At 44.6% G+C, this 13655-nt stretch overlaps 1 protein-coding gene across 2 annotated transcripts in view; it reads left to right on the plus strand.

Moving 5' to 3' along the window:
* LOC310788723 (uncharacterized protein) overlaps positions 1 to 9964 on the plus strand; it is an 11740-nt gene extending 1776 nt beyond the window's left edge. For both annotated transcript variants that reach the window (XM_083650273.1, XM_083650274.1), the window contains exons 2-5: positions 186 to 304; positions 2585 to 2705; positions 4738 to 4842; positions 7365 to 9964. In XM_083650273.1, coding sequence (XP_083506399.1) covers positions 2675 to 2705; positions 4738 to 4842; positions 7365 to 9139 — 1911 coding nt within the window. In that variant the 5' untranslated portion in view covers positions 186 to 304; positions 2585 to 2674 and the 3' untranslated portion in view covers positions 9140 to 9964. The remainder of the gene's footprint in view (positions 1 to 185; positions 305 to 2584; positions 2706 to 4737; positions 4843 to 7364) is intronic.
* Positions 9965 to 13655: the final 3691 nt, after the last annotated feature.

The raw sequence follows: 13655 nt of genomic DNA on the forward strand, positions 1-13655 counted from the left end.
TGTCATGTGACAATTTAGGAGACTTGCTGCTACCATTTGTTAGACTTGGTGGGAGCCTGCAGAATGCAGTGACCCATCTATAGTGATGTTACCCAGTGTCCCAGTCAGGGCTGGACAGTGTTAGCATTTTACTCTCATTTGAAGTCAGCTAGTTCTGATGCTTTTCTGCATTTTTATCAACACAGATCTTCACACAAAAATCCAGAGACACAGTACCGCCTCCGACGACCACGCCGGGACACAACTTGGAGAACTTGGCAGCTGACGGGGCCAGTCTCTCTCACAGACATCAGTCAGACTGAAGGTAAAGCTGTTCTCTGCCATGCTGGTTGCCTTGTCACTGCCAATTTAGTGTGTTTGTTTAAATAACAAAGGATTTAGTTAAAGGAAAACCTTACTGTTTTTACCCATATCTCTATCTCAGATAGAGATATATTATATATATACCCATATCTCTATCTCAGATAGAGATATACCGTGTATATATATATATATATATATATATATATATACCCATATGACTAATAGGGGTGTCACGATACACTAATTTCACGATACGATACACGATATTGGGTTCACGATAACGATACGATACGATATTTTAACAATATATTTTTTAACAAAAGTAAATAATTTTTATGTATTTATTTATCATTTATTTAACCATGTGAGTCCCGTTGAAATCGAAACCTCTTTTCAAGGGAGCCCTGGGAAAATACTGGAAAAATAGTCTTTCATTTGAAATACACAAAATACAAAACAAATGCTGTTTTTGGAAATTGTTATTATAATAACTAGAAAACAACATGGAAGATAATGCTTCTCTTGCAATAGAATGTGTCACACTGTCACAAACTAAATGTTTGTTGCATGGTGAAAGAAAAATAAAGTATACAATCTATTTCTTAAATAACTCATGCTCAATGGTCCCTCAACTTATGTAATCTTATGTACCCCTTGAGCTGTTTTGCCATGCCAGTAGTAGTCTACCCCCTCACTCATGCGTGTTGATTCTGCTAAACTTGTTCTATTATTATTCAGGAGCATATTTTTACGATATCATTTTTTTCTGACGATACGCATATCGTGACGTTTCGATATCGCGATATATCGTGCGACGAAATATCGTGACACCCCTAATGACTAATAATCTGTCTTAAATCTAGCCTGGTAAAGCATCCTGATCATGTGACCTGACATTCTGCTTGGATCTGTGGGTCAGTCTGGCCTCCAGCACTTTTCAGAATTCACAAAGCCCACGGGTCAATCAGGGACCTGCCTCGTAGTTGACAACGTAACCAGCCAATCGCGGACGCCGCTGTCAAAACTGTAACGGCGGCTCCCGAAGCAACAAGCCGTAACGCTAACGTTTATGTTAGTAGAGTAAACAGCCATAAGTGCAGTTATTGCAGAAATTGACTCATAGCAACAATTAAGCAAGAACAAGAGACGGAGTGGATTTGGATTTGACTGGATCAAATGCTGATTGGCTGAAGAAGTTGTTTCTTAAGGCAAGTATTCCCACCCACTGAAATGACTGTGGAAGGCTGATACATAGAGTGAAACAGAATGTGAGGTCACATGATCAGGATGGTTTTTACCAGCCTATCAGAAATGGGGATATAGTGTGAAAAACAATAGCAGTTTTTTCCCCTGTTCTCTGTCTCTGTTCTCTCTGTCTGTTCTCTCTCTCTGTTCTCTCTGTTCTCTCTGTTCTCTCTGTCTCTGTTCTCTCTGTCTGTTCTCTGTCTCTGTTCTCTCTCTCTGTTCTCTCTGTCTCTGTTCTCTCTCTCTGTTCTCTCTGTCTGTTCTCTCTGTCTCTGTTCTCTCTGTTCTCTCTGTCTCTGTTCTCTCTCTCTGTTCTCTGTCTCTGTTCTCTCTGTCTGTTCTCTCTCTCTGTTCTCTCTCTCTGTTCTCTGTCTCTGTTCTCTCTGTCTGTTCTCTCTCTCTGTTCTCTCTGTCTCTGTTCTCTCTGTTCTCTCTGTCTCTGTTCTCTCTCTCTGTTCTCTCTCTCTGTTCTCTCTGTCTGTTCTCTCTCTCTGTTCTCTTTGTCTCTGTTCTCTCTCTCTGTTCTCTCTCTCTGTTCTCTCTCTCTGTTCTCTCTCTCTGTGCTCTCTCTCTGTTCTCTGTCTCTGTTCTCTCTGTCTCTGTTCTCTGTCTCTGTTCTCTCTGTCTGTTCTCTCTGTCTGTTCTCTCTGTCTGTTCTCTCTCTCTCTCTCTGTCTCTGTTCTCTCTGTCTCTGTTCTCTCTGTCTGTTCTCTCTGTCTCTGTTCTCTCTGTCTCTGTTCTCTCTGTCTCTGTTCTCTGTCTCTGTTCTCTCTGTCTCTGTTCTCTCTGTCTCTGTTCTCTGTCTCTGTTCTCTCTGTCTCTGTTCTCTCTGTCTCTGTTCTCTGTCTCTGTTCTCTCTGTCTCTGTTCTCTCTCTCTGTTCTCTCTGTCTCTGCGGCGTGGCTTCATGATCTGCTGCTCTTCCTCGATCCAGTCATGTCATTGGTTCACGGAAGAGCAGCAGATGTTGAAACTGCGTCGGCTCGCATGGCTGTTATTCAAACTACAGATTGGATTTGCTCCTTTTTGTATGCCAGCATCCACGGACACTCGGACAGTTGGATAGACGGCCTTAACGAGCCTTAACGAGCCATACCAGCAGGCGGGGGTGGAGTTTCTTCTGGCAGATGAACGCGGAGCTGTTAGCATGGAGGGAAGGTAAACATTGTCCATCTGCATACAGCCTACATCAGGGCTTTTCAAAGTCTGAGACTGTGGGCTTCCCCTCAGACAAAGCTCCATTAGTTTATTTGCTTAGTTTCGCTCAACTCGTGGATGCGTCCGATTCCCCAGAGACACTCAACAATTAAGCACAGATAGCCTGCTTGGCTCCAGACCTTCAAAGCCACTCCAGCCACTCCACAGTTGTGAATTTGGCTCCTCTTGGTCTGGAATCGCCACGTGCAAGCGCCAGTTTCTCCGGTTGAAAATCCATTGATGGTTGCTGATTGGCTAACGCTGTTGTCAGTCATCATGCACAACAGAAACAGCGGTGGCCAAAGCTAACGTGTCCTATAATGTGGATTCTAGTCATAGGGTTGATGTTGCCGCACGGACCGGTTTATGTGACGGACATGTAACTTCCTGGTCAGACGTAAAGTAAAGAGTAAAGCACGTTACTGATATTCTGCTCTCCGTCGCGTCATTATGTGATCTTAGAGGCATAGAGATTACTCAACATAACGTAGCTAGCTAATGCTAGCCAGCTTCTCCATGTTAAGCAGCCAACTTTGTTAATTAGTTACTGTGTACGATAAGACTTGCATTTAAACGACATGTACAAAGTGGGCCGACTTTAGCTGCTTAACGTGGAGAAGCTGGCTAGCATTAGCCAGAGCCATTTAGATAGAAGAGTCCCGACATCTCCATTCACTCCAAATGGACCACTTTTTTACTCAAGAGTTCCAGGAAGTAAGGTCCTGGATTAAGCAGCACTGTCGAGTTGCAGCAAAATAGACAGTTTGTGTTGTACTCTGAAAGGGTTTTTCTCCCCTTGAATCAAATTGTACATTATCAGCTTTATTTTAGCATGCAAAAGTAGCGCGAGACCCATTCCTGGCTGTTCATTGGCTAATGAGTCTCGCATTTTGGTCCTCCACTGACGCCACTCTCTCTAGAGGACACTAGCATTAGCTAGCTACGTTAGCTTTTCAGGAAGTTAAAAAAACCTGTTTGCTCTTAAAATACTGAGCCAAACGTCGCCAAAGTTGGCACATGTTTTAATTATAGTTAGTTTCCCGCTGAATGTGTCATTACTTTATTAATGTCTTGCCTGGATAAGCTCAAATGATGTTGTTCATATTATCAGTCCGACTTGGAAGCACTCTCTCCCGGCCAGTCAGGCGCTGATGGCCGCCTCCCCTCTGGTCTGCTCATGCACGAGCAGCAAGCTCCGGGCCGCGGGGGCGCGCGCAGCAGTGCTCCTCGCCTCTCATGGCCGAGGGAAGGCTTTGCCATGGGGATGAGAACAGTCTGACATAACGTAACGTTAACGTTACTTTATTCTCATCAGAAAACACTCCGATTTGCATGTTTAAACAAGTTTGCAGCCTAGGAATAACTGGAAAACATTTTATTGATCTATTCACTTCAGAGGAAGCCAGGATTAAACAAAACGATATCAGAATTACACAGCACGTCTGCTGTGTGTCTTTTCCGGGTTTACTGTAGTGGGGGGGGTACAGACGGAGGTAAGGGAGGAATTTTGAGGTTTGATTGACAGATTGAGGGCGAATGTCGTTAGGAGAATTACTCACAAACTCGTTTTAATGCTTTTCCATTGGTTGGATTTGGTAAAACCCACACAGACGTGAAGGGTGACCAATTGCATTTGATTCATGACAAAAAATAAAAATCTGAAAAAATTGATATTCGGGGTCCTACAGCGACGTTATGTAATATTTTTCACTTCCATTCACTGAGCCTCCCCTGAAACTTTTTAGAGCCCCCCTGCGGAAGCCCACCTCCCATTTTGAAGACCCCTGGCTTACACCGACAAATGTTACAAAGCTGGTTGAAAAGCGGCAAACTGTTCCTTGATGTCTCTCTCTCTCCCCCATCTCTCTCTCCCTTCCTCCCCATCTCTCTCTCCCTTCCTCCCCATCTCTCTCTCCCTTCCTCCCCATCTCTCTCTCCCTCCCATCTCTCCCCATCTCTCTCTCTTTGTCCCTCCTCCGTCTCCCTCTCTCAGTGGATGTCAGTGATGTTGAGGAGACTTCAGGGAACAGAGGAGCTTCATTAATTCAACCACAGTCTGCTCTTCTTCCTCACCTTCCTGACGGCAGTCAGACTGAAGGTAAAGCTATTCTCTGGCCTCTCTGCTATGTTTGTTGCCCTGTCATTGCCCGTTTAGTGAAGAGGGTGAATTAAACTAATTGTAACTAAATCTTTTTAAATGAAAATTGTGGGGGAAAAAGTGCATCATGGGAAAGCAGTGTTTCCCCTGTAATTGATTGTACAGGCCTGGTGGCCAACGAGAACCCCTGCCAGGAGAAAGAAACTGCAAGTCAACCTCGGTGTAACATACAAGTACCACTGTCTGCTACCACACCGTGCCATGTTCAGATCACATGCGGAGGGAAAGCCAGTTTCTTTTCGGCGTCCATCTTCAGCGATTTGACCGTTCAGATCGCATGCGGAGGTGTAGCAGGGCTGGGCGATAAAACGATAGCAATATACTGTATATTAGCGATAGACAAACGTCACCAATACAATCAAAAAATAGTTGGATAGAGCAACTCACGGCTGCATGAAAGAAAAAAAAACCTAGAGCGCTTCTCCTCCCTGGCTCATAAACAGCCTATCATGTCCCTTGTTAATGGAGCGTGCTACAAGTGACACGCAAACAGCCAATCATTTAACAGACAAACCATATCTGTAATGGAGTAAACTACTGCTTGCACTCAGAGCGTGTGTGTGAGACAGTGTTGGCCTTATTACCTGTCTGCCTTGAAAATAAGGTGGTTCAAAATAAAGTGGTTAAATGCAAACTTTTTTTCTCGTGTTTTTTTAATTAATAAAAACGGGTACCGGTAATTAAAAATTATCAATAATTATTGATATCGACTGATATGAAATATGTTATATCAATATACTTTTTAGCTATATCGCCCAGCCCTAAGGTGTAGCCAGTTTCTTCTCGGCGTCCATGTTCAGCGATTTGACCGTTCTGATTGGCTGCAGCGGGAGCTCCAGCAGTTTCGGTGTGCGGTGCACATTTCACAGGAAAACACCACAAGGCAACACTACAGATGGTCATATGCATGTAAACAATATCATTTAATTAAATTAAATTTACGCAACCACAATCCTGTAACCACAAATCTATTTCAGCTCTGACAGATATTAAGTGGAATCAAATGTGTGAGGAGCACCATGCCTTCCATTCACCAGCTCACCACTGCCATCGCCAATTTCATCTGTCTCCTAATATGTGCTTACACATGGGTCAGGATGGGCGTAAATTGTTTGCGTAAGTTGGCTTGTTTACTTTATAAGCGTTTCATTTGTTTTTACATCACTACATTTGTGTGGAATACCTGTGCAAGACGGCACTAGATTGTGATTGCGTAGACAGTCACTGTACACGTGAATCATAGTTTGAGTAGAGTCTACACACACATTGATAAATGAGAGACTCCAGTTCTTTGTTTCAACAGTTATGACCCGTGGCCGGCAACACTGGATCCAGAGTGGCCCGACTTCTTTGCTGGACTAGAAGAAAGAAGCGCTTATAGAGAGGCAAAGTGACCGCCTACTTCCTGCTTCAGCACTGGACGAGATTTCCATCCGCCATTTATTTCCCCATAGGCGTTTCGTAAAATGTTTATAAAAAGAGTTTTACTGGTTCAAAACAAACGTTCAGCTAACGCTATAATCGGGAGAGACCATAGAACATTTCACTCGGACCAAAACGTAAAAAAACATTGAAAAAAGATGTTCTTCAAACGTATATAATATAAATATATCTGTACTGTTTGGTTTGAACCAGTAAAACTCTTTTTATAAGCATTTTACGAAATGTCGATGGGAAAATAAATGGCGGATGAAAACCTCTGGTACTGAAGCAGGAAGTGACGTTCCACTTTGGCTCTCTGTCAGGGGCTGGGGGCGGGATTATCGTGACCAACCTAAACAAATGAAGCCACACAAACCATTATATTCTTTTTTACAATCTGCCGTGCGGGCTGAAACATCAATGCATTGATTTTAATATTGCAGAACCATTTAAGAGCCAGAGTGACACATCTTCACTTGATTTATGAATCTTTGCTTTTAGTAGTTCAGTCTGTAGGCTGCTGTCTGCTTCTCATTGATTACATGAATGATAAATGGCATTTATATAGTGCTTTTATCCAAAGCGCTTTACAATGAATTCACACATTCACACACCGATGGCGCCACGCTGCCACGGCAGCGGGAGCAATTTGGGGTTCAGTGTCTTGCCCAAGGAGTCCTTGGCAAGGACACTTGGACATGCAGACTGGAGGAGGCGGCAATCGAACCACCGACCTCTTTTATCCAAAGCGATTAGTGGACGACCCGCTCTACCTGCTGAGCTACAGCCGCCCCCATGAAGCCCTATCAAGTCCATTTCTTATGGTGCACTTTCTAACGAGGAGATACTTTCTAACGAGGAGATACTTTCTAACGAGGAGATACTTTCTAACGAGGAGATACTCTTCATGCAAAAAAAAAAAAAAAAGCACTGAGCTTCAAATGGGGTTCCAGTTGTCTCACAAGCCTCCGTTTAGTGCCGTTACCTACAGAGCTGCCTGGTGGAGCCACAGACTAATACTTTGTATTTGTTCTACACAGATTCGTTGATGCCAGCCACAGAACCTCCACAGCTCATCACATCATTCCAGCGCATGCTCCAATCTAGCCTCCAGGACAGATTTATGTACGCTCCTGAAATGGAGCCCCTGGAGGTCGACGACGGGGATGACCTGGACAACAACGGACAGGACGATGTCGCGGAGAGCGAGATGGCGTCAACACAGCCAGCGGCCATCACAGAGAGATCAGAGGAAAAGAAACCTCTGGACGATGACCTCGGGCATGACGTGGGCATCAGTGGGGAGCATGAGGTCGGGGAGATGGAGATGGCGTCAACAAAACCAGCGGAATCGGAGGAGGTGAAACCCGGCGTGGGCGATGTCTCCACGAACCACCTCACAAACGGGGATGGCATAGACGTCAACAGGCAGCAGGAGGGCGAGGAGTGTGCGGAGGCACCAGGACAGGTAGAGACAAGACCACCAATCAGACCCTCCGACATCTGGAAACCAAGACAGCTAGATGAAGATAAATCAATCAGACCCTGTGACATCTTCACGCCTTCTGGAAAATACAGACCCATAAGATCACTGCTGACCCATGGGATCGCAGGAATCGGCAAAACGTTCCTTGTGAACAAGTTCATCCTTGACTGGACTGAGGGAAGAACCAATCAAGACGTTCACCTCACGTTCCCCTTCAACTTCCGCCAGCTGAATACAATGAAAGGAAAAAGGCTTCGCTTTGCGGAATTCATTCACAAATGCATCAAGGAAACCAAAGACATCAACGAGGAAGCTCTTAATGAGATCTTCGGAAAATTACAGACGCCGGGGAAGACCTACGACCAAAGTGATTTCAAAGTTCTGTTTGTTTTGGATGGATGGGATGAGTGCTCCCTTGAAATTGACTTGACGGCCAAGGAGAGCTGCTCTGATTTGACACAGACAACCAGCATAGAAATATGGCTGGCAAACCTGATAAACGGGAGACTGCTTCCCTCCGCTCGCCTCTGGCTCACCTCACGGCCCGCAGCGGCAGGGCGGATCCCTCGAGAGTTTATAGACATGGTGACGGAGGTGAGAGGCTTCACCGACGATCAGAAGGAGGCGTACTTCGGGAAGAAGTTCAGTGACGAGAAGCAGGCCAGCAGAATCATTGCCCACATCAAGTCATCGGAAAGCCTCTACACCATGTGCCACATCCCAGTCTTCTGCTGGATCTACGCTACGATTGTGGAGGAACTGCTGGAAACCAGCAGCAAGAGAGAAGTAGACCTGCCCAAGACCCTGACTCAGGTCTACACCAAGTTCCTGATGTTTCAGATCAAAATAACAAAAGAGAAGAATTGCACAGAGAGTAGGCTTCAGTATCTTCAGACGCTTACGGTCGCCGTGAAACTTTTAGAAAGCGCGGACGAAGCTTCTGACCCCGAAAGAGTTCTGAATGTGGTCATTCAAAATCTCCCACACAAAGAGAACGAAGTCACCGCCGACGCTGTGAACCGGCTCATTAAAAACGGGCTGAAAATTAGCGATGTGGCGTGCGTGACGGCCGAGAGGAAGCCGTCGCACCTCAGCGGGCCGGCGGACATCGTCGCCAAATTCAGCTGTCAGGATGACAAGATGACGGTGATGGAAAAGAAGACCACCCTGCTGAAAAACAAGACGTACAAGAAGGTGTACATTAATCACGACGACCCCCGACCCATCGAGGGGCGCTTCGTTGCCATCTTAAAAGAAAAGGGAAGCGACAAAGTTCTGGTCCGAGGGGGGCGGGTTGTGGCAACACCTACCAGGTCTATTCGTAAATAGCAACATGGCTGGATCTCAGCTACAGGTGTCATGCTTGATGGCTGCGTGGATAGCCTGTTGATTATGCTAAACTCTGGCCACCTACCCACACCCAAATCCAGCAAGCAGGTGGATGCAGCAGACTTCTGTGAGAATCTTCTCACAAATGTCTGCAGATTCCAGAAACTTGGCCCCTTTTCTGTCATGGCTGACTTCAACAGCCGCTGTACAAATGTGCAGGATTTGATATTGAGGGGGTGGATGCCTTTGGAGAATGGAATAGAGTGGATGTCTGTTAAAACTCTTATGATGAACTGCTTCAGCCTCTTATCACTGCAAATTGCTGTGTTCTAAATGGGAGAAACTATTACACAGTAATCATTATATAGGTTTCCCTATGAAAATTTGGACTGGTTGGGTAACTTCAATGTAATTAGGTGCAGGGATCTCTTGGCACCCCCTTATCTATCTATCCCTCTCTCTCTATATATATATATACACACATACATACATATATCTATCTGTATACAATTTTATAATTTTACAAATTTCTAGTTTCTATGGTTAGAATGTTTGTTTTGGTTCAGCGGTTATCAATTCCTGCAGTTATTCATATTAGCAAAAAAAAAAAGCAATGGTAGTTACTTGAGTAAAAATATAGATAGATACTTTAAATTGTTCTTCCTTTATGCATATTATGTTTGTTTAGAGAAATACTGATTTCAATTGATTGAGTTTTTGCTTTTTCTTGTATACAAAGAACTACAGTGCAATCGGCACCACCAATCAAGTCATTCTTTTTAAAAGGTAATTTATTTGTAAATCAGTAATAAATTGTAAACTGGATCATCATGTTGTGCTCATTGTGCCTGAGCAGCACGTCCATAGTGTCCATGATGCTGGAAAGAACGCAGCATAAAGCAACACTTATATATATGGTTCCCTATGAACATTTGGACTGGTTGGGTAACTTGTAATTATATCCTAAAACTACCCAGTTTTGCAGACATTTGTTTAGTTTGACAGTTATTGAGAGATGCTTTGAGTTAAGTTGTGGACCAATGATGTCATTTGTGCATGAATGACATCACTGGTCCACAACTTAACTCAATAACTGTCAAACAAAATGTAATGTTTGCATGTGTGAGATCATGTGCAAAATAAATCGGCGTTATTTTTCGGAGAAGTGTCCGTTTAAGTTGCTCCTTGAAGAAATGTAATGAGACAACTGGGGGAGGGGGAGGCCTTTAATGGTCTTTCCCACATGTGCAGTCTGTCAGCAACCAAGGGCAGGAAGGAGATAAGGCACGTGGGCTGGCAGACCAGAACATCTAGGAGATCATCTAGGAGATGATGGAGACGGGGATAAACGGAGGCAACTATGTGGAGGACAGACAGCCGGGGCATCAAAAATCATGTGTCCCCAATTTTAGCGTCTTTCCACTCAGTACCTGGTAACATAATTAATTTTAATAAATTGTGACTGAATTTGGCTAGTTATTTGGCCCCGAGTTACACTATAAACAGGAGAGCAAGGTGAGATCTTCTTGAGGTCCTGACTGACACAAGTTTCGTTAACCATCATAAACAAGCCCTCCTTTACATTCTCAACACTTTGTAAGACGTAGCACCATGCATTTTATTACCAGGGTCTGAGGGGTGCAGAATAACACGTAGCACCATGTATTTTATTACCAGGGTCTGAGGGGTGCAGAATAACACATAGCACCATACATATTATTACCAGGGTCTGAGGGTGTGCATAATAACACATAGCACCATACATATTATTAGCAGGGTCTGAGGGGTGCAGAATAACACATAGCACCATACTTATTACCAGGGTCTGAGGGGTGCAGAATAACACATAGCACCATACATATTATTACCAGGGTCTGAGGGTGTGCATAATAACACATAGCACCATACATATTATTACCAGGGTCTGAGGGGTGCAGAATAACACATAGCACCATACATATTATTACCAGGGTCTGAGGGTGTGCATAATAACACATAGCACCATACATTTTATTACCAGGGTCTGAGGGGGTGCAGAATAACACGTAGCACCATACATATTATTACCAGGGTCTGAGGGTGTGCATATTAACACATAGCACCATACATATTACCAGGGTCTGAGGGGGTGCAGAATAACACGTAGCACCATACATATTATTACCAGGGTCTGAGGGGGTGCAGAATAACACATAGCACCATACTTATTACCAGGGTCTGAGGGGTGCAGAATAACACATAGCACCATACTTATTACCAGGGTCTGAGGGGTGCAGAATAACACATAGCACCATCCTTATTACCAGGGTCTGAGGGGCTGCGGTCATAACACACTAACTTGACAAAGTGCTATAATATTACTGAACTCTTGGTAATAAGTTATCTTACTGAGTTACTGCTAAAAACAATATATTACATGTAATATGTTACTTTTGTAATTAGTTGCCCCCAGTAGGGCTCCCCATAGGTTGTCAAACCCCCCCTCACCCGAGGGCACGTCCACAGCTGCCAGTGTAAGTGGATTTGGAGTGACACTTCTGCGGTGACTTTCATAAAGCCGTTGAAGCAGCCCTCCTTCACTTCCGCTCAGCACTTCCCCTCCTCCATCTTGAAGGAACCAGCGTTGTATCATTACAATGTCTACGGTAATCTAATCTAAGGGAATTCACTTTGTTCTTCTTCTTTGATTGGGTTACGTTAGTGTCTGTTAGAACTGCAAGTAAATGATATTGCATTTCCTCCCTTGCATTAAAAACTCATCAGAAACCAGTTTTTAAAGGAAGAAATGTCTCCTGCCTGCAGATCCTCTTAACATTTCTAGAGAAATGCTCTTTGAAAATGACAACAAGCAACTATCAATCAGTCCAGACTGTGTGCACTGTGCTGCGCCACATGGGGCAGTATCAGGAGACGTCTAGTGTTGTCGGAATAAAGCAGCAGGTGATTTCTGGTATCAAATCTTTATTGAGACTCAGGATGATATCCTGAAAAATATGTTCAGTATAATGCTAAAGAGTTTAGTTTACCTGATAATATTTGTGTTGTTTCTGAGATGAGAAATGACCACCAGATGGCAGCATCATGCTGTAGCAGCTAACCAACTACCATCATAGAGTCCTAATATTCTAGTTGGCTGGTAGTGAGAGTGGCTGGTAGGTTGACTCTGTCAGCTCAGCTGATCTATCAGTTGATATGAGCTAATACTGGGGGAGACAGGGGTGGGTATAGAAACTGTTTTTGTTTTCTTTCAGTCTGTTCATTATATCAGTGCATAGGCCTACTCCCAAACTGTAAATGTGTTATTGATGTTAGTGTGTGTTAGTGTTGTTTTACATGACTTGGTCCCATGTATATGTGTAGGGGGCACCATACGCCAGGCAGGGCTTATCACTGGAGTTGGTGGGGGGAAACCTACAGTACTTTGAGCTGGCTGCCTTTAGAGTCAGGTTCTGTATACATTATGGCAATGATGCATCATTGACATTATGAAGAAAATGTACTTTGAATAATTCAGTTTTAATTCAGATTTGTGACAGACACTGATGACACACAGAGCAATTAAGTTATCAGTGATGTCATGTCACTCAAGCAATTGTGATGTCGGCCCCTAGTGGCCATGCCGCCAAAACTTGACGCCGTCAAAGCTACGCCGACGTCATTATTAGACCCCGCTGTTTCCTGAAAGAGCAGGTTGTCTAAACAGCTGCAATACTAACTTCACAGACTGACCTCAGGACAGCCACAATATGGTCATGAGAGCAGCATGTAGCATGTTAATGTGTGTGTGCACGTGTGTGTGCGTGTGTGTGTGTGTGTGTGTGTGCGTGCGTGCGTGTGTGTGTGTGTGTGTGTGTGTGTGTGTGTGTTAGAGAGAGAGAGGGGGATGTTTGTCTAGACTCTGTACCCGGGCACACAGCTTGGTTGTCCGTGCTGTGGCTTCATCCTAACGCCAGTCTCTGTGGTCTGTCTGGTCTCTGCCCTGTGGTCTGTCTGGTCTCTGCCCCTGTGGTCTGTCTGGTCTCTGCCCTGTGGTCTGTCTGGTCTCTGCCCTGTGGTCTGTCTGGTCTCTGCCCTGTGGTCTGTCTGGTCTCTGCCCTGTGGTCTGTCTGGTCTCTGCCCTGTGGTCTGTCTGGTCTCTGCCATGGGAAACCAAGCCTGCAGCCCGTCTCCAAACACCGTGGACTGTCTGTACGACGTGGCCAGGTAGGAGCAGAGTCATCTCAGCAAATGTGTTGAGAAATACACTGAAAGAGACGATCTGTGTGTTGTGCTCTACCAGCACAGGAGAGAGTCTGGCTCCTCTTAGGTCGCTGTCACATAAGCTGGTGGACTCGGTGTGATTCGGGGGGTGAAGTTGCAACATTGTTGTGATTTTCATTTGGTCTGGTTCTCTTTCACACAGCAATTTGTCACAAGCCACCAAACTTTCTAAACAATGTCACATGATCAAAACAGTCACTCGTCTATTGGACAGAATAGAGAAGGGAAATCTCTCCTCTCTCCAGCAGGCTTCTTG

The sequence above is a fragment of the Poromitra crassiceps genome (genome assembly GCF_964638095.1).
Source record: "Poromitra crassiceps genome assembly, chromosome: 13".
NCBI lineage: Eukaryota > Metazoa > Chordata > Actinopteri > Beryciformes > Melamphaidae > Poromitra > Poromitra crassiceps.